This window comes from Gallinula chloropus (genome assembly GCF_964237585.1).
Source record: "Gallinula chloropus genome assembly, chromosome: 1".
NCBI classification, from domain to species: Eukaryota; Metazoa; Chordata; class Aves; order Gruiformes; family Rallidae; genus Gallinula; species Gallinula chloropus.
The window spans coordinates 1522685-1543930 of NC_140085.1; the positions used below are offsets into that span (position 1 = coordinate 1522685).

Consider the following 21246-nt stretch of genomic DNA (forward strand, 5'->3'; position numbering starts at 1 on the left):
CCCCCTGAGACCAGCCTGACCTCCAGCCCCTCTCCAGCAGCACCACCCACGCTGCCGGGACCCGATGGGCCATCGCAGGTGGCACCAACGCCACTGGAGATGCACCCACCACTGCAGACATCCATACTGGGAGAAGGGACAGTCCTGGGGACATCTCTGGGGACAACCTCTGTGCCCACCGCTCCTGCAGAACACGCAGCAGGTCAGGCCACTGTGCTGGGGGAGGTAACCCACCTATGAGGCTGTTTGATAGACTCATAGAGTCATGGGATGGTCAGGGCTGGAAGGGACCTCAAAGATCATCCCAACCCCCTGCCATGGGCAGGGACACCTCTCACCAGCCCAGGCTGCTCAAGGCCCCATCCAACCCGGCCTTGAACACCTCCAGGGAGGGGACAGACACCACTTCCCTCCCTGGGCATCCTCTGTCAGGGCCTCACCATCCTCAGAGGGAAGAATTTCTTCCTAATATCCAATCTAAATCTCCCCCTTCGAATTTAAACCCATCATCCCTTGTCCTGTCACTCCAGCCCAGCCTAAAAAGTCCCTCCCCAGCTTCCTTGTAGCCCTTTCAGGGACTGGAAGGTGCTGTAAGTTCCCCCCAGAGCCTTCTCTTCTCCAGGCTGGACCAGCCCAGCTCTCCCAGCCTGGCTTCACAGCAGAGCTGCTCCAGCCCTTGGGTCATGTTTGTGGCTCCTCTGGATGTGCCCAAACAGCTCCATGTCCTTCTTGTGCTGAGGGCTCCAGAGCTGGACCCAGCACTGCAGGTGGGGTCTCCCCAGAGCAGAGCAGAGGGGCAGAATCCCCTCTCCATCTGCTGCCCACACTCCTGGGATGCAGCCCAGGATGGGGTTGCCCTTCTGGGCTGTGAGAGCTCACTGTCAGCTCATGTGCAGCTCTGCATCCCCCAGCACCCCCCAGTCCTCCTCTGCAGAGCTGCTCTCCAGCACATCCCCTCCCAGCATGTGCTGATGACGAGGATTGCCCCGACCTGGGTGCAGTACCCTGCACTTGGCCTTCTTGAACCTCCTGAGGTTCCCCTGGGAAAGCTCTTTTCCTTTTCCAGTGCATTTTCCCCTCTCTCCAACCCCCTTTTTAGTGAGGGTCCCCATCCTTCCTTGACTTTGCAGCTAAAAGTCTCACTTTCTCTCTTCTTTTCCAGTTTCCCTCAAGACCCTGGCATCTTCCATCGGTAAGCTGCCCAAAACTCTTCATTAGCCAAGTAGGGGTTTGTTTCCTTCAATGTTTTTAGCCTGAAAACCCTCCCTGGGGCTTTGGGAGGGGGGTGTTAAGGGCTGTGCCTGTGAGAGGGGGAAAGGGTGCAGCACCCAAATTTCCTCCCAGGGCTGGGAGGGCACCTGATGAAGTGTTTTCAGCTCTTCCTGGAGCTGTTGTGCTTGAGCTGCGCCCTGTGTTGGGAGATGCCCATCAGCTGCTGTGTCTCTACTTGCAGGGGTCCCAGTGCTGGTGGTCACCCTCATCTTGGCCTGTTACTGCTGGAGGATGAAAATGTAAGTGTGCTGAGCCCCACCAGGTCTTTCCACCCGTGTGATGAGTTGTGCTCAGCCTCTGACACCCCTTTCTCCACCCCCCACCCCTGCTCCCACCCCAGCAGGCGCACGCAGCAGGTCTATGAAGTGGCTGGGATGTCTGTCCCCATGATGGCTCCTGCCACCCACAGCAACGAGGTGTTGCCACCCAGCGTCTTCGCCACAGGCTGAGCACCCACCGCCAGGTAACTCGGTGCACCCGCCAGCCTGAAGGATGCTCTGGGCTCCGATGGACAGACGGACACTTCCCCACATGGTGGTGGTGGTGGCACGTGGCAGAGAGTGTCCCTGTCCCCAGCCGCTCTCCATGTGGAACATCCTCACCCTGAGGACACGTGGCTGCTCCTTCCAGCCTCAACAAGTGACTCCCATGGAGGAGACTGCTCCAGCACCCAAAGGTAGGTGGGAATCCCCACTGAACAGGGTGGGTGGACCCCCTTCAGCACCCCAGGGTGGTGTGGAGGTGGTGGGTGTCCTGCCTCAGGAGCCAAAGTTTGGAGGGGGGTGGTTTGCAGGTGCTGGGGGTCGGCAGGGAGCAGGCAGGAGGCTGCTTGCCCCGGCAGAGAGGGTGTTTGGGGTGCAAGGGATGGGGTATGGGTGACAGGGGTGCCCATCCCCAAGCAGTGCCCAAGTTGTTGGACACCAGTCCCATCCCTAAGAGCTGCTTCACCCCTAAAGTACCCCCAAAAATCAGAATGCAGCTCTGCTTGGGGCAGAGAGGCACCCACCTGAGCACCCCTCTGCCCCATCCTCACCCCCTTCCTGCTCTCTTTCAGCCACCCGCCGGTGAGCCCGCAGCCGCAGCAAAGGGTGCCAGCACCATCCCACCACAACTAGGGGAGGAGAGGTGGGGAGGAGGGGGGGGTTCAGCCCTCATATGCAGCTCAGGGATCCTTCAGGAGCACTTTTGGCACCGGCTCCAGGTACCCACCGGCTCCAGGTACCCACCAGCTCTGGGTACCCACCAGCTCCAGCCGCTCGCCGGGGACCACACGCAGGAGCGATGTCACTGCAGACACTGCCACCCACTGAAGGCAACGTGACCTCAGAAATACTGACCTTGGCTTCTTTTCCCTCCACCCCCCAATTAGCTGTTACCTACTTATTGCCCCACACACACACACACCCCACTCTCTCCCCCCACCCCATCCTGCTACAGAACAGGCAGCGTGACGCTGTCGCAGGTCTATGTATAAATGTTTATATCTTGTATATAAAACAACAGCACGTGTGGAGGTTGGGTTTTATCTTTATCTCCCTGGGCTTTTGGGTGGCCACGCTGGTGGGGAAGGATGGGGAGGCCAGACAGGAGCAGCCCTTTGGATGTGCTGCCTCTCCCCCAGTTGCTGGATGGAAGGGATGGCGATGCCGGGTCCGACGTCGGCGGTGAGTGATGCTGTTCCACCCAAGCACCCTGAGTCCTGGGTCAGCTCCTGTGCTTTGGTGTTCAGAACAAGGAAAAGCCTGTCTGGAACCGGTGCTTTGAAAGTGAAAGGAGACCCAGCAGAGCTGCTACTGTTCAATGAATAACCATGGAAGTCAACAGGATGCACGAGCTTCCTCCAGCAGATGTGGTTAAACAGCTCCGGGCGCGTGGCCAAGAGCTGAGATCTTCTGAAACTGGTTTCAGTTTTGATCTCTCCCTGACTCCAGTACAACGAGCTGCTCTCTCTCTCACCAAGCAGAGAAAACACCAGCTGATTTACAGGACCACCACACTGCTTGTGCCATGGCTACTGGTAAATAAACATAACCCAGGCTGACTTCTTACCAGGAGGGAAGAGGCAACCCAATGCATGAAGGACTTTCCTGAGTCTTTATGTTATGGAATATAGTTCAGCATGGAAAAAAAAACAACTCTCCAGCTTGTCTGTGAATTCCACTGAAACCAGAGCAAAGCTGCTCCTCAGGGGCCACCTCTCTTCTTCCCTTATTGTTTCCTGCAGGGAGGAGGGAGACAGAGGCTGGGGAAACCCCTCTTGTTGCAATTTAAGGAAGGTTAATTAGCTGGCAGACATGACCAGCTTCCTCCCAGTGCTTTGAAGTCAAGTTTTCCTAATTAAAACAGTTTCCAAGAAAAAAGCCTGCTCTCTAGGAATAAAGGTTTTTGGATACTTTTCAGTGTTGTGTCTTCTTCTGGTGGCTCTGAGGTGATCTCATGGTGTTAATGGAATAGGCATGGAAAGCCCAGCAGCGTGGTCACTGGAGGTGTTTTCCTGGTGACAGAGCTAATGGAGGGTGATGCCCAGGGAGGGAAGTCACCCTGTTCCATGCAGTTTAGATATAACTTGGGTCATTGCTGTGTGGTGATTCACCAGTGCTTGGAAGTGCTGGAGAAAAGGTGGAGAGCCTGGAGGGCTCCTCTCAAGGCTGGTTTGAAATCCTGCTCTGATACCCAGCTGATTTTGGAGCTGGGAATGTGACAATGGCCTTTTGTCCCATACCCAGGATGGCTCTGGGGTGGGGTGAGGAGCTCTGGGGAGCTGGAGGGTTCTGTTAGAATCAGAAGGGCTGTTCCTGAAGCTGTGGGGAAAGGACGAGTGGTGCCAGCGAGCCGAAGTGCTGGTGGGTGCAAGCTGGGCAAAGGTAACCACCAGCATCCTTGGTGCCATTGCTCTGTGGGAGAAAGAGAAGAGGTGTGAGGGAAGAGGAAGGCTGGGGGAAGGCTTCTGACCTCAGATGCAACCTCCTGACACCCAGGGAAGAGAGCAACGATGCATCTGGCACCTCTCCTGCCCTCTCCCTGGGCACCTCCTTGAAGGACGAGGCGCTGCCCATCTCAGTGCCCGTGTATCCTGACACCTCAGAGCCACCCACCCTCTCTGGTTGAGGACATGGAGCTCCAATGGATTTACCAGGTGCTTCCCAGTGCTGGGGAAACGTGGCCTTCACCACACCATAAGGATCAACCCCCACAAGGTGAGACTGAAGCTGAAACCAGACCCAAAAAATCAGTGTCCCTTTCTGCAGGGGTGAGGGGAGCTCTGCCCACCCCAGGTGGGTGTTCGTGGCCTTGGCAAAGGCTCCAGGAATCAGGGATGGGATCTGACACATCCTCCAACCCAACCTCACCTGACACAACAGTTAATCTCAGAAGAGAGGTCAAAGTTTGAGTGGATCTGTGGGAATTTCACTGCCACCCTGAGCCACGTGGTCAGGAAATCAGTGCCAGTGTTGCAAGTGGAAGCAACGTGCTGGGGAGCTACAGGAGTTGAGATCCAGCTCTGGGAGGGATGGTCCTTCCTCATTCCCACTAAAGCTCAGCAGTAGGGTTGTCCCAGACCTCAACCACCCCTCCAAGCAAATGGAATCATAGAATCATAAAATCCCAGCCTGGTGTGGGTTGGAAGGGACCCCAAGGATCACAGAGCTCCAACCCCCTGCCACAGGCAGGGACACCAACCTCCAGGCCTGGAGCTACACAAGGCTGACCAGGGCCCCAGCCAACCTGGCCTTGAACACCCCCAGGGATGGGGCACCCACCCCCTCTCTGGGCAGCCCCTTCCAGCCCCTCACCACTCTCTCTGCAAAGAACTTCCCCCTGATAACTCATCTCCCCCTTCCCTCCTCCAGCTTCACTCCAGCCCCCTTGTCCTGCCAGTCTCTGCCCTTTAACAAGCCCATTCCCCTCCTGTTCCTCTGCTCCCTTCAGGGACTGGAAGGTGCAATGAGGTCCCCCCACAGCCTTCTCTTCTCCAGGCTGAACCAGCCCAGCTCCCTCAGCCTCTCTCCATAGGAGAGCTGCTCCAGCCCCCTGATCATCTCTGTGGCTCCTCTGACCCCTCTCCAACAGCCCCACATCTTTCTTGTCCTGGGGCCCCAGCTCTGGACACAGGACTCCAGCTGGGGCCTGACAGGGCAGAGCAGAGAGGGACAATCCCCTCCCTGTCCCTGCTGCCACCCCTCTGCTGATGGAGCCCAGGATCCCATCGTTCTTCCCAGCTGCCAGAGCCACTGCTGGCTCAGGGGAAGCTTCTCCCCTGTGAGCTTTCAGAAATGGGACCTCAAGGGCTGACAACTCAGAAACAAGACCTCAGAGACCCAAGGAAAGGGGGGGGAGGGACACCTACATGAGTCAAAGGGAGTTTCTTCACCACCAGCCTGGAGCTGGGCCGTAGCATCTCCTTACACTGTGGCATAGAACAAGGGCTGGCAGCTGTGCCCTTGGCAGTGGTGGTGTTGTTGTTGCTTATCAGCTCCACCCGAAGGAAACACTCCTAAGGAAGAAACAACCAACACACAGGAGGACACCCCAGGGCTCAGCGGGCGCGGAGACACCTCCACAGCTGGTTTCCTTGGCTACTTCCACCTCCCCCCCCATGAAACTGACTTGAAAAACGATTTATTTAAAACAAATATTAAAAAAAAAACCCAAATAACCTCCCCCAAAACCCCCTCCCTGACAACAAATATCCAGCTGAAACCGGCAGCAGCTCGTGGAGAAGGAAGTGAAGTAAGAGCTGGCAGCTGCTGGAGAGAGAGAAAAGGGAACCTGCACGCTCACACTGAGATAAGACAGCCAGGATCTGGGGGGAGACAACACCCAAACACAGGGGCCATGGAAAATGAAAACCCCCCTGCTGTGACCTCGTGCTCCTGGCATCAGGGAGCAGAGTGAGCTGAGGGAGAAAACGTGACCTGGGTTATTCTGGTGTGAGGCATCGTGAGGCATCGCGGCGCAGGGCAAGGTCCATGCTCAGTGGGGATGTTTGGATCAGGGGGAACCTTAATGCTTGGTTTTCTTTCATGGGTCTCTGCTCTCAGGGGTGAGAAGCTCACCCTGCTTGAGATGTTGCTCTGGGCTTTGCTCCCCCCAGATCCTAAATTCTAAGGAGATGGTGGCGTGCTGGGGAGGTTGGTGGGGTTTTGATGTTTGGCTGATTGATTCTGTATCCCTGTTTAATTCACAGAGCTGTAGGGGCTGGAAGGAACCTCCAGAGATCATCAGGTCCAACCCCCTGCCAAAGCAGGGTCCCTAGGACAGGTCACACAGGTCGGTGTGCAGATGGGGCTGGAATCTCTCCAGGGAAGGAGACTCCACACCCCCTGGGCAGCCTGTCCCAGGGCTCCCTCACCCTCACTGGGAAGAAGTTCTGCCCCACATTGGGGGGGGAACTCCCTGTGCTCCAACTTGAGCCCATCGCCCCTTGTCCTGTCCCCACAGACACTGAGCAGAGGCTGCTCATGTCCCCCTGTGTCCCACCCTTCAGCTCTTGAGAACCATTGCTCAGATCCCCAGAAATCAGGAAATGAGCCTCAGAGGCACACATTTTCTGCTGATGGTTCCCCACCCATCCGTCCATCCTCTGGAGCTCTCAGACAGGAGGTGAGGACCTGCTGCAGCTCGCAGGGAGGACTGCTCAGCCCTGACCCTGCCTTGCTTCAGTGCAGGTATTGAGGCCCAAAACCACCTCACCTGAGGGTTTGGACACCTTGGAAAGATCTCCCTTACCCCAGCTGATGCTAAAATCTTTTCCAGGGTCTTTGACATGACCAAGTACTTCTTTGCACGTGTCACTGCCACGTAGAGCAGGTTCAATTCGTCCTCAGGGCAGTTTTCTAGGTGGGAGAAAAGAATCGTGAGTATCACAGAATCAGAGGATGAGGGGGGTTGGAAGGGACCTCTGGAGATCACCCAGCCCAACCTCCTGCCAGAGCAGGGTCACCTTGGGCAGGCTGCACAGGACAGTGCCCAGGATCACAGGGTTTGGATGTCTCCAGAGATGGAGACTCCACAACCTCTCTGGGCAGCCTGGCCCAGGGCTCAGGCTCCTGTGGAGTGAAGAAGTTCCTCCTCACATTGAGATGGACCCTCCTGTGTTCCAGTTTGTGCCCCTTGTCCTGTCACTGGGCACCACTGAGAAGAATCTGTCCCCATCCTCTAGACACCCACCCTTTAGATATTGATCAGTATTGACCAGATCCCCTCTCAGTCTTCTCCAGGCTAACCAGCCCCAGCTCTCTCAGCTCTTCCTCACATGAGAGATGCTCCAGGCCCCTCATCATCCTCATACCCTCCTCTGGCCTCTCTCCAGTTGTTCCCTGCCTGTTTTGAACTGGGGAGCCCAGCACTGGGGACACAACTCCAGATGTGGCCTCACCAGGGCAGGGCAGAAGGGGAGGAGAACAGAACCTCCCTGGAGCTGCTGGCTTCTCCATGCCCCCATGTCCCACTGACCTCTTGGCCCTGAGGGCACAGTGCTGGTGCCTGAGAGAACAAGAACAAACAGCTCTGCCACTCTTCTGGGACATCTGGAAGGACACATGGTGCTCCCATGGGAGCCTGCAGAGCAGCCCAGCCTTGCAGCACTCCGTGCTGCTCCTGTCACCTCAGATGGCTCCTGGCTTGTTCCACCTTCTCCCTTCCAGGCAAAGGCAGGACTCTACATGCCCAGATAAGCAGCTCACTGCTTTGTGTTTTCCCACCTCCCAGGCATGGACTTGGCACCAGGGTGGGTTCTCAGTCCCCACATTCACTCTGCAGGCTCCTCTCCACTCCCTGGGAGGAGACCAGCCCTCCCCCAGCATGAGCTGTGGCACCAAGGCAAAGCAGCATCTTTCCTGAGGGTGGGGTTGGGCTTTCTCAGTAGCCAGATGGCAACAAGGTCAAGTGCAGGAATATTTCCCTGTCCCTCCCTTTGCTCTGGAGGAAACTATGACAAGATCAGTGATCACCAGGACAGCCCATGGTGCTTGACATCACTGAGAAGAGCTGGCTTGCAGGAAAAGGGCTCTTATGGTGGGGTCCTCAGCATCAGAAGGACGTGGGGGTCCTGGAGTGAGTGCAGAGAAGGGCAACCAGGCTGGGGAAGGGGCTGGAGGGCAAATCCTCTGAGGAGCAGCTGAGGGAACTGGGGGTGTTGAGCCTGGAGAAGAGGAGGCTGAGGGGAGCCCTCCTCCCCACCTCCCCTGCCCTGCCAGGAGGGTGCAGAGAGGTGGGTGATGGTCTCTGCAGCCAGGGGACAGGAGCTGGGCCAAGGGGCAATGGGCTCAAGCTGCCCCAGGGCAGGGTCAGCTCAGCTGGGAGGGCAAAGTTCTTCCCTGGCAGAGTTGTGGGGCTGTGGCACAGGCTGCCCAGGGAGGGGGCTGAGTCCCCAGCCCTGGGGGTGTTGAACAGAGGGGAGATGAGGTGCTCAGGGAGCTGGGGCAGCACGGGACAGGTTGGACTTAAAGGTCTTTCCCAACCTTGTGATTCTGTGATGCTGTGAGGGGCACTGCATGCAGCCATTCCCTTACCTATACTGAAGTTACTTCTTCTCTGGTGACCACCCTGGACCCGGGATCCTTGCACAAAGTCATCTGCAACCAGCACCGTGTCGAACTCGAGGCCTTTGGCTTGGTGGACGGTGCCGATTTGGTAATCTGTGACCAGCACGTGGGGAGAGAGAGGGGGGAGAGGTGAGTCATGGGCCCAGTGACAGTGTTTCTAACTTCACAGGGTGCCAGGTCATGGAAGCAGAGAATCCCAGCATCTCCTGAGCTGTGGTGACCCCTAAGGCCCATCCAGTCCCACTCCTGGCTCCACACAGCCCCAGCCCAGTCAGAGGTGGCACTGAGGGCATCGGCCAGGCGCTTCTTGCCCTCAGCCCAGCTCGGGGCTGGGACCCCTTCCCTGGGGAGCCTGTGCCAGTGCCCGACCCCCCTCTCAGCACAGAACCTCTTCCTAACAGCCACCCTGACCCTCCCCTGGGGCAGCTTCACGCCGGCCCCTCGGGTTCCAGCCCTGGGCCCCAGAGAGAGGAGAGAGATCGGCGCTGCCCCTGCGCTCCCCTGGGCAGGAAGCCACAGACCCCAGGAGGTCTCCCCTCAGCCTCCTCTTCTCCAGGCTGGACAACCCCAGGGCCTTCAGCCTCTCCTGGGGAGACTTCCCCTCCAGACCCCTCCCCTGTAACTACAACAGGAATCCCTAAAAAAACTAAGACAATGTCCTGGGCTTTCCAGCTGCAGGAATTCTTGTGCCCAGAGGTTTGTTTCCCTCCAGCAAAGTCACGTTGAGAGAAACTTTGCTGGCAGATTTGTTTCTGGAAAGCCCACCTGCAGACACAGATCTCTCAATCCCAGACTGGTTTGGGTCAGAAGGGACCTCAAAGCCCACTCAGTCCTATCCCCTGCCATGGGCAGGGACACCCCCCCCACCAGCCCAGGGTGCCCCAAGCCCCATCCAACCCGGCCTTGAACCCTGACAGGGATCCCAGGGCAGCCCCAGCTTCTCTGGGCACCCTGTGCCAGGGCCTCCCCCCTCCCCAGGAAGGATTTCTGCCTCCCAGCCCCTCTCCATCCCTTCCTGCAGCTGAAGGCTGTTCCCCTGGGCCTGGCCCTCCCTGCCCTGGGCACCAGCCCCTCTCCAGCTCTCCTGGAGCCCCTCAAAGGATGGGAAGGGGCTGGGAGCTCTCCCCAGCAGCAGCTTCTCTTCTCCAGGCTGAGCCAGCCCAGCTCTCCCAGCCTGGCTCTAGACCAGAGGTGCCAGAAGCTTCTGCCCAACTTCCTTTCTCCCTAAAAGAAGAACCCTGACCCAAATCCTGCAGAACAAGGAGGATTCAGCACCAAAGCTGGATTGAAAGACCCAAATTTGCTGCTCTATCAAAGACTCAGCTTGGTTTTACCTGCCAAGGCTTCTTGTGACACGTGGCTCTTCTTAATCTTCTGCAACAGCTCAGGGATCCGGTCTTTGTATTTCTCCACTATTGAAATTTTCACCTCCAGGTCTTTGTCATCAATGTCTTTTGCATAGTCCTTCAACCCATGGAACCCCTCAGTTTTCTCCCATTTCTTGATGAAGGGATCGGTTATAACGAGGTTCTCTGGACAGAAAGGAGCAGGTGATGTGAGGTCAGAGGAAAGGGCTCAGTCCTGGGGCCAGTTCTGTTCAACATCTTTATCACTGACCTGGGTGAAGGGATTGGATGTTCCCTCAGTCAGTTTGGGGGTGACACTGAGCTGGGAGGATGTGTGGGTCTGCCTGGGGGTGGGGAGGCTCTTCAGAGGGGTCTGGAGCCATGGGCTGAGCCCAAGGGGATGAGGTTCAACAGGGCCAAGGGCAGAGTTCTGCCAATGGGACATGACAACCCCCAGCAGAGCTACAGGCTGGGGCAGAGCAGCTGGAGAGCTGCTGGGAGAAGGACCTGGGGGTGTGGGGTGAGCTCAGCCTGAGCAGGAGCCAGCAGTGTGCCCGGGGGGCCAGGAAGGCCAAGGGCAGCCTGGCTTGTGTCAGAGCCAGCGTGGCCAGGAGGGCTGGGGAGGGGATTGTGCCCCTGGGCTGGGCACTGGGGAGGCTGCAGCTGGAGTGCTGGGTCCAGTTCTGGGCTCCTCAGCACCAGAAGGACATGGGGGTCCTGGAGCGAGTGCAGAGAAGGGCAACCAGGCTGGGGAAGGGGCTGGAGGGCAAATCCTCTGAGGAGCAGCTGAGGGAGCTGGGGGTGCTGAGCCTGGAGAAGAGGAGGCTGAGGGGAAACCTTATCACTGCCCACAGCTCCCCGGAAGGAGGTTGTGGGGAGCTGGGGCTCAGCCTCTGCTCACAGATAACCAGCAACAGGACAAGAGGGAATGGCTGCCAGTTGCACCAGGGGAGGTTCAGGTTAGAAATGAGGAGAAATTTCTTCTCCAAAAGGGCAGTTGGGCATTGGGAGGGGCTGCCCAGGGAGGTGGTGGAGTCACTGTCCCTCAGGGTGTCCAAGGAAAGGCTGGATGAGCTACTCAGGGACATGGGTTAGTGAGTAATGTAGGTGGTAGGGGGACAGTTGGACTGGAGGTGTTTTCCAACCTTAATCATAGAATCACAGGCTGGGCTGGGTTGGAAGGGACCCCAAGGGTCCCAGAGCTCCAACCCCCTGCCACAGGCAGGGACACCAACCTCCAGGCCTGGAGCTACACAAGGTTGCCCAGGGCCCCAGCCAACCTGGCCTTGAACACCCCCAGACACGGGGCACCCACCCCCTCTCTGGGCAGCCCCTTCCAGCCCCTCAACACTCTCTCTGCAAAGAACTTCCCCCTAATATTTAATCTAAACCTTCCTTCCTTTAGTTTTAATCCATCCTCCTTGTCCTGCCATTGTCTACCCTTCTAAAAAGCTGATTCCCCTCCTGTTCCTGGGGTCCCTTCAGGGACTGGAAGGTGCAATGAGGTCCCCCCACAGCCTTCTCTTCTCCAGGCTGACCCAGCCCAGCTCCCTCAGCCTCTCTCCATAGGGGAGCTGCTCCAGCCCCCTGATCATCTTCATGGCTCCTCTGACCCCTCTCCAACAGTCCCACATCTTTCTTGTCCTGGGGCCCCAGCTCTGGATACATTAAAGATTCTGTAGTTCTGTGAAATACTTGGAAACCAAAGGAAAAAGACCCTGAGCAGTCTCAAAAGTCTCCACTGTGGCTTCTGGGTGTCCTGGCTGGATCAGGGCCCTTCCTACCTGCACTGCTCTCACTTTTTACCCAGATGGCAAGGAGTTCTCCTGGTAACTCAGCTACCAGTTAACACCACCCATGCAATTAATCACCCTTAATTCATCAAGTCCTTTACCTTTCACCCCATATATCACAATACTTCCTTGCTGCTGCCAGGGTGAGTTGCTTCCCATCCCCATGACAGATATGGAAACATCCAGGCTGCCACAGGGAATATCACAGAGAAAGAGGGGGGTGGTGGGGTGAGGATGGACTCACGTCTTTCCCTTGCATCCAGAGGTTGCATGAGTTTCCAAATATCATGAATTCTGCTCAGGCCAAAGCGTTTGAGGCCCTAAAAGAAACAAGAAATGATCTCCATGTGCAGGAGGGAAGGTGCTGCCAGGTTGGTAGATCAACACCCAGTGGTTATGGGTGCTATGAAGGGAAACAGGCTGAAGATGTAGAGGGAAGGTGGTTCCCAGCAACCCCTGGAGCTGTAGCAGAAGCAAAGGCAGCTGGAAAAAGCAAAGATCCAGCCCCATGGCTGGACAGACAGAGAATCACAAGGTTGGAAAAGGCCTTTAAGATCATCAAGTCCAACCAATCCCATCCTGTGCTGCCCCAGCTCCCTGAGCACCTCATCTCCCCTCTGTTCAACACCCCCAGGGCTGGGGACTCAGCCCCCTCCCTGGGCAGCCTGTGCCACAGCCCCACAACTCTGCCAGGGAAGAACTGGAAAACAGCCCTGAGGGAAAGGACGTGAGAGGACTCGTGGATGAGAAGCTGGGCAGGAGCCACCAATGTGCATCTGCAGCCCAGAAGGCCAACCCCATCCTGGGCTGCATCCCAGGAGTGTGGGCAGCAGATGGAGAGGGGATTCTGCCCCTCTGCTCTGCTCTGGGGAGACCCCACCTGCAGTGCTGGGTCCAGCTCTGGAGCCCTCAGCACAAGGAGGACATGGAGCTGTTTGGACACATCCAGAGGAGCCACAAACATGACCCAAGGGCTGGAGCAGCTCTGCTGTGAAGCCAGGCTGGAAGAGCTGGGCTGGTTCAGCCCGGAGAAGAGAAGGCTCCAGGGGGATCTCATTGCACCTTCCAGTCCCTGAAAGGTGCCTGTAGGAAGCTGGGGAAGAACTGTTCCTGAGGGCAGGGAATGATAGGACAAGGGGGTGATGGTTTAAACTGGGAAAGGGGAGATTGAGGTTGGGGATTAGGGAAAAGTTCCTCCCTCTGAGGGTGGTGGATCGCTGGAATATGTTGCCCAGAGAGGTGGTGGAGGCCCCATCCCTGGAGACATCCAAGGTCAGGGTGGATGGGGCTCTGAGCACCCTGCTCTAGTGAAGGTGTCCCTGCTCACTGCAGGGTAGGACTAGATGACCTCTAAAGGTCCCTTCCCTCCCAACACATTCTGTGATTCCATGATTCTACTTTCAGACAGTATTTTCCCCCTTTGCTTCCAAATGTGGTTTGGTTTGTTCCATCAAAACAATCATCAGTCTGACTTCAGGCAGGTTCCAAACTGCAGCAGCAGAATCTGCCAGTTCCAGCACTCATTGTGTTGTGACAGGGGGATAAAAAAAGAGATGAAACACTTAAAATACCAGCCTAAAATTCAGAAGACCAGGCTCCTCCTCAAACGTGTTCAGCACCAGGACTGTTGTTCATCGTTTCCCTCACCTCAGATGCCAGTGAGACAGCTTAACCTGGCTCTCCTGAGTGCACTGAGGTGGGGAATGGACCATCCCAGGGTTGGAAATTAGTAATGAGGACAGCACAACCCTCTGTGTGAAGCACAAGCCCAAAGGTCCCCTTCATCTTGAAACACTGTCTTCACAGATTCATAGAATTTTCAGAGTTGTAGGGGTTGGAAGGGACCTTCAGAGATAATCAGGTCCAACCCCCTGCCAAAGCAGGGTCCCTAGGACAGGTCACACAGGTCAGTGTCCAGATGGGGCTGGAATCTCTCCAGAGAAGGAGACTCCACACCCCCTGGGCAGCCTGTCCCAGGGCTCCCTCACCCTCACTGGGAAGAAGTTCTGCCCCACATTGGGGGGAACTCCCTGTGCTCCAACTTGAGCCCATCGCCCCTTGTCCTGTCCCCACAGACACTGAGAAGAGGCTGCCCATGGCCCCCTGTGTCCCACCCTTCAGCTCTTGAGAACCAGTGATCAGATCCCCTCTCAGGCTTCTTCTCTCCAGGCTGAACAGCCCCAGCTCCCCCAGCCTTTCCTCACAGGGGAGATGCTCCAGGCCTTTCAGCATCTCTGTCCCTCCTCTGGACTCTCTCCAGGAGATCCCTGGCTTTTTTATCCCAGGGAGCCCAGACCTGGACACAACACTCCAGGTGGGGCCTGAGCAGGGCAGAGCAGAGGGGGAGGATTCCCTCCTGTGACCTGCTGGCCACACTCCTTTTAATGCCCCCCAGAATCCCACTGGCCTTATTGGCCACCAGAACAAGTCTCTCAAGAGAACCTGAGAAGTCTCTCTGGGCACAGCAAACCTCCTTCTGTCACTTTTTACCCTCAGCCTGTGACTAACAGCAGGAACAGGGTGCCAGAAGCAGTGAGTGGTGCTCCACCTAATGCAAATACTCACAGTGACTCTGTCAGAGCCCTGTGTTGCTCTGCTCTGACCCAACCCCACCCAGCACACCCGAGCCACTGCCCATCTCATCTGATCCCAATGAAGAAAAGGGGATGGAGGAGCTTATAAAGGGAACTTGGAGCCTATAAAGGGAACTTAGAGCCTATAAAGGGAAGTTGGAGCCTATAAAGGGAACTTGCCCTGTACAGATCTGAGGAACAGCAGCTCCAAATAACCCTTCCTCAGCCAGAACAGATCAACGGGTCAGTCACACCTATTTCAAGGCTTGTGTAGGTGTCGCTGCCACAAGTGCCAAGAGGTTTGGGGACTGGAGGTTGGGATGTGAAAGACACATGAGGGACCTTCCCTTACCCCAATCACGTGTATTTTAATCTCCCTCTCTCTCCCAGTGAGTTTCACAGCATCCTCAAAGACGTTCATATTGCTTCGCGATAAGACCGTGATCTGCCCCTCCATGTGGCCTCTCACAGCACCTGCAGGAAGAGATTCCCAGTGAGCTGAGCAGCTATCTACACCCCAAAGGTCTTCCTAAATCAGGATTTATCCTGAGGTAATTGGGTTATTATAAATTAGCTTTGTGAGTCCCAGCCACTGAGAAGAGCTGACTGAGCCGAGCAGTGCACCAACAGGGAATCACCAGGTTGGAAAAGACCTTTCAGATCATCACACAGAATCCCAGAATCACCAGGTTGGAAAAGACCCTTGAGATTGTCACACAGAATCCCAGAGTCCCAGAATCACAAGGCTGGAAAAGACCTTTGAGATTGTCACACAGAATCCCAGAATCACCAGGTTGGAAAAGACTTTTGAGATTGTCACACAGAATCCCAGAGTCCCAGAATCACAAGGCTGGAAAAGACCTTTGAGATTGTCATACAGAATCCCAGAATCACAAGGTTGGAAAAACCCTTTAAGATCATTGAGTCCAACTGTTCCCATCCTGTGCTAAACCAGCTCCCTGAGCACCTCATCTCCCCCCTGTTAAACAACCCCAGGGCTGGGGACTCAGCCCCCTCCCTGGGCAGCCTGTGCCACAGCCCCACAACTCTGCCAGGGAAGAACTTTGCCCTCCCAGCTGAGCTGACCCTGCCCTGGGGCAGCTTGAGCCCATTGCCCCTTGTCCCATCTCCTGTCCCCTGGCTGAAAAGACCATCTCCCACCTCTCTGCACCCTCCTTTCAGGTAACTGCAGCAGTGATAAGGTCATAACACAACTTACCATGTTGGCTTCCACCCACTAATATCTTATTCCTGATCTTCTTGCAGACATCCAGAATGGTTGCTCCAACATAAGCTATTTCAGGACCAAATCTGAAACTCTACATGGAAAAGAAAAAGGAAGGAAATGAGAGGAAAAGAAGAGGAACTTGTTAGAACCTAGAAACTCCATTACTATATATGGAACTATACAGTTCCCACCAACCTTCTGGACAAGAAAAATCCACCCAAACCCTCCCAAATTGTTTCTTGAAATCCTGCTCACTCTCATATCCCAGGAAATAGGGACTGTGCTGTGAGATAGGACTAGATGGCCTTGGAATGTTCCCTTCCCACCTTACATGTTCTATGATCCTATGATTCTTACCTGGGTGAGATAGTAGACATGGGTGTGAGGCACTGAGTTGAGGGTCCTGACAGCGCCTCGGAAGGTGTAGATCTGCTGGTGAGGGTCTCCTACCAGGATTACTCCACATTTCTGTGACAGCACAATATCTATGATGGCTGCAGGGAAACATCAGAGCTTTACAGGGGAACCTGCTCACAAACCAAGAGTGACCTGAACAGTATCTCCTGCCCGTACAGAGGCAACATCTCTGGTCTGATCACAGACTCACAGAGCTGTAGGGGTTGGAAGGGACCTCAAGAGATCATCAGGTCCAACCCCCCTGCCAAAGCAGGGTCCCTAGGACAGGTCACACAGGTCAACATCTGGATGGGTCTTGAATATCTCCCATTTGATGACTCAGAGCATTTAAAAAGGGGGCAATGTAGTTGCAGGAGACCCTGGGGGAGAAGCAAAGCAGCTGACTCGGAGCTTTACAAACAGAATCATAGAATCATAGAATCACAACCTGGTCTGGGTTGGAAGGCACCCCAAGGGTCATACAGTTCCAGCCCCCCTGCCACAGGCAGGGCCACCAACCTCCAGGCCTGAAGCTACACAAGGTTGCCCAGGGCCCCAGCCAACCTGGCCTTGAACACCCCCAGGGATGGGGCACCCACCCCCTCTCTGGGCAGCCCCTTCCAGCCCCTCACCACTCTCTCTGCAAAGAACTTCCCCCTGATACCTCATCTCCCCCTTCCCTCCTCCAGCTTCACTCCATCCCCCTTGTCCTGCCAGTCTCTGCCCTTTAACAAGCCCATTCCCCTCCTGTTCCTCTGCTCCCTTCAGGGACTGGAAGGTGCAATGAGGTCCCCCCACAGCCTTCTCTTCTCTAGGTCAGCTCCCTCAGCCTCTCTTCATAGGGGAGGTGCTCCAGCTCTCTAATCATCTTCGTGGCCTCCTCTGAACCCTCTCCAACAGTTCAACCTGCCCAAAGCTCAGTGATGGTGGCAGAGCAACTGCTTGCATAGCCTGCAGCTGAGAAAGCACAGCCAAGCATGGCCAAGACCAATCCAGTGAGCCCAGCTGGGAGATGGGATGATGAAGCCTTTGAGCTGATTTAAAACCTGCTGAGAAGACCAGGCCTTCTTCTGCCCCACTTCCTTTGCTCCTCAGCACACAGTTCAGTCCACTTAGACCCCTTTGCAGAAGTAACTCAGTTTGCTTTGCAACAGAGAGCTACTCCCCATATCCCTGGGAAAGAAAACCAGCAGCTTTGGGAATCCTTAGGAGGCTACAAGTCTTGGGAATCCTTAGGAGGCTACAAGTCTTCCCAGTCCCTTGCACCTAGCATTGGGGTGGGATGGAGCAGCTCTCCTGTTCTGATAGTTCAGACCATTGAACATCTTGCTACTCTTGTAATAAACCATGTCCTGGGCTATGCTGGTAGCCTGTTTTTCCTTGTAAGCAGCAAAAGGATGGGGAAAGGGTCTAGATGGCATGGCTGGATGGCCAACACAACTGAAAGCAACACCTCAAGATGATGTACATAGAATCATAGAGTACCTGGGGTTGGAAAGGACCTTCAAAGTCATCTAGTCCCACCCTGCAGTGAGCAGGGACATCTTCACTAGAGCAGGGTGCTCAGAGCACCATCCACCCTGACCTTGGATGTCTCCAGGGATGGGGCTTCCACCACCTCTCTGGGCACCCTGGGCCAGGGATCCACCCCCCTCAGAGGGAAGAACTTTTCCCTAATCCCCAACCTCAATCTCCCCTTTTCCAGTTTAAACCATCACCCCTTGTCCCATCACTCCATGTCCTCAGGAACAGTTCTTCCCCAGCTTCCTACAGGCACCTCTCAGGGACTGGAAGGGGCTGTAAGGTCCCCCCAGAGCCTTCTCTTCTGCAGGCTGACCCAGCCCAGCTCTCCCAGCCTGGCTTCACAGCACAGCTGCTCCAGCCCTTGGGTCATGTTTGTGGCTCCTCTGGATGTGCCCAAACAGCTCCATGTCCTTCTTGTGCTGAGGGCTCCAGGGCTGGACCCAGCACTGCAGGTGGGGTCTCCCCAGAGCAGAGCAGAGGGGCAGAATCCCCTCTCCATCTGCTGCCCACACTCCTGGGATGCAGCCCAGGATGGGGTTGCCCTTCTGGGCTGCAGATGCACATTGGTGGCTCATGTCCAGCTCTGTCACCCATCAGGACCCCAAGTCCTTTCCCTCAGGGCTGCTTTCAAGCACATCACCCCCAGCCTGTGCTGGTCATGAGGACTGCCCTGACCCAGGGGCAGGACCTTGCACGTGTTCTCATTGAACTTCATGAACTTCAGGGCCCCAACTCTCCAGCTTGTCCAGGTGTCTCTGGATGACATCCCATCCCTCTGGTGTGTTGACCACACAACATGTACTCCTGCTGTCCACTTGCAATCTGCCTTATGGAATTTCCAGGGATCTGGGACCAACAATGGGTTACTTAGAACGTTATGGCTGAGGAGCAGAGTTTTTCATTGTGCTCCTTCTCCCACATCCCTGAGACCACAAATGTCCTTCTCTGTAGAGCACTTAGCAAGGCTGCAGCTTGCTCTGCCCTGTCACCACTCACCTGGAGTGCAGTCCTGTGCTTCATCCACAAAAATGGCATCATATCCTGAGAGCTCAGGCTTGCTGAGCTGCCAAAGTTTCAAATACCCTGAGAGAAAGGACCAGGTATGTCAGTGAGAGGAGAATTTTCTCATCAGAAACCACCACCATGCTTCAAACAAGCCCATTAAAATGTGTTTTTTAAAGTTTCTGGCCCTAATTTGTGCTTGGAATTTGCAAGAAGAGGTTGTAAAAACCTCTCTTGCTCCCACATGTTGCTCTGTCTCCTTCTGCTGGATGAAAACCCAAACCTAAACCAATCTGACTGCAGCAGAGGAAGGCAGTCCTTTGGGGACCAATGACCCCAAAACACTCATTGCACAAAAGAAAATGAGAAGAAAGAAGGTTTTCCTCCACTATGAACCACCTCTCACACTATCTGCTGAGAAGGAAGAAGAAAGAACAAGCCACTAGCAAAGAATAAACACTGTTAGCACTTGTCTGCCCACAGCCTCACCCCTTATTTCTAGGATTTCATTGTGAATCACACACTGTTGAATAGTTCCACCATCTTCTGGGGTCAAACAGGAAAAACTTCCACCCCTCAGGCCTTTTTGGAGCTCCTTGGTGAGACATTGGCAGGAGAACAGGAACTGTGTAAACTTTTTGATGCTCTTTTTGGGTGCACAGCCAGAAGAAATCAGAATCCATTTAGTTTTCTACCACAGCTCTTTATCTGTAGGCATTTGGTATCTGTACTCCCTTACCATCAGAAGTCATCTTGTATTTCTTCTCTACATCTTCATCCAGCTTCTTCATGTTGCACCATATCTCACTCGCCTCTTCCACGTTGATCTGGAAAGAGAAAACAGAAAGGTCTGGGGGTAGATGGCTTTGAATGGAGTAACAGTCCAGGCCCAGCAGGTCTGGAAAGGCTCCTTCAAAGCTTTTCTCCTCCTACTTCTCATCTGTGCCACCAGTTAACTACTTCACCCCAACAAAGTCTTTTCCAAATGTAACATTCCCCCCTGAAATGAACATTTCTTTGACATGAGATCTGGGGGCCCCAGGACAAGAAAGATGTGGGACTGTTGGAGAGGGGTCAGAGGAGCCACAGAGATGATCAGAGGGCTGGAGCAGCTCCCCTACCAAGAAAGGCTGAGGGAGCTGGCCTGGGTCAGCCTGGAGAAGAGAAGGCTGTGGGGGGACCTCATTGCACCTTCCAGTCCCTGAAGGGAGCAGAGAAACAGGAGGGGAATGGGCTTGTTAAAGGGCAGAGACTGGCAGGACAAGGGGGCTGGAGTGAAGCTGGAGGAGGGAAGGGGGAGATGAGATATCAGGGGGAAGTTCTTTGCAGAGAGAGTGGTGAGGGGCTGGAAGGGGCTGCCCAGAGAGGGGGTGGCTGCCCCATCCCTGGGGGTGTCCAAGGCCAGGTTGGCTGGGGCCCTGGGCAACCTTGTGTAGCTCCAGGCCTGGAGGTTGGTGTCCCTGCCTGTGGCAGGGGGGTTGGAGCTCTGTGATCCTTGGGGTCCCTTCCAACCCAGACCAGGCTGGGATTCTACAATTCTATGAAGCAAGATTTGAGCTGCAGCTTATCCCACACCTCTCAGATTTCACAGCTATTTGTGCTCTGGCTGGATGAACAGTCTGTCAAAATATTTTCATTCCCTGGGGTGCCAAATCCAAGAGACTTTGGGCTTGTTTGTTCTCCCTCTTCACACAGCTCATTTCTAGCCAGGAGTTTATCGCTGTCTGCGTTCGGTGCAGATGTTTCTTCCTTGCAAGGAAGATGAGAGGAGGGTTTCCCTGTGCCTGAACAGTGTTCTGATGGTGCAGGCAAAGATGATAAGCATTTCTCAGGTGCTTTTGATGTGCAGAGCAATGAGGGCTGAAGTTGTGGAGAAAAACAGCCCCTTGCTCCACATTGATCCCATCCCATCAGGTCTGGCTCAGCAGCAGCCCTGTTTACATCATTAGAGCTGGCAGGGAGTGAATCAACAGCCTCAAAATATTCAATAGCTTTAAGCACCTTGCAATGTGTCCAGAGAAGCCAAAATACAAGTCTAAGTGTGCAGAAATTAGGGGGCCACAGAACCATAGAATCATAGACTGGTTTCAATTGAAAAAGACCTTCAAGATCATCGAGTCCAACTGTCTGTCCAGCCCTAATAGGTCCATCAGGAGATCATGTCACCAGGCACATCTGCTCTTTTAAACTCCTCCAGGGATGGTGACTCACCCACCTCCCTGGGCAGCCTGGGCCAGTATCTGCCAACCCTTTTAGTGAAGAAATTGTTCCTGACATCCAACTTAGACTTCCTCTGAGGCAACTTCAGGCCATTTTTCCTTGTCCTGCCACTGGCTACCAAGGAGAAGAGACCAACCCCCACCTCACTGCCACCATGTTTTAAGTAAAGAGAGTGGTGGGGCCTCCCCTCAGTCTCCTCCAGACTAAACAATCCCAGCTCCCTCAGCCACTCCTCAGCTTGGGTATTATCACAGAGTAGAATCCCAGACTGGTCTGGGTTGGAAGGGACACCAAGGGCCATCAACCTCCAGGCCTGGAGCTACACAAGGTTGCCCAGGGCCCCAG

At 55.1% G+C, this 21246-nt stretch overlaps 1 protein-coding gene across 1 annotated transcript in view; it reads right to left on the minus strand.

The window, feature by feature from the left end:
• Positions 1-2675: 2675 nt before the first annotated feature.
• Positions 2676-21246, minus strand: part of FBH1 (F-box DNA helicase 1) — a 40614-nt gene continuing 22043 nt past the window's right edge. The window contains exons 11-21 of the mRNA XM_084280263.1: positions 19421-19508; positions 18676-18762; positions 16117-16253; positions 15751-15850; positions 14884-15005; positions 12203-12278; positions 10154-10351; positions 8787-8912; positions 7003-7109; positions 5621-5767; positions 2676-4166 (exon numbers count right to left, since the gene is read on the minus strand). Of these exons, the coding sequence (XP_084136389.1) occupies positions 4053-4166; positions 5621-5767; positions 7003-7109; positions 8787-8912; positions 10154-10351; positions 12203-12278; positions 14884-15005; positions 15751-15850; positions 16117-16253; positions 18676-18762; positions 19421-19508 (1302 nt within the window). The 3' untranslated portion in view covers positions 2676-4052. The remainder of the gene's footprint in view (positions 4167-5620; positions 5768-7002; positions 7110-8786; positions 8913-10153; positions 10352-12202; positions 12279-14883; positions 15006-15750; positions 15851-16116; positions 16254-18675; positions 18763-19420; positions 19509-21246) is intronic.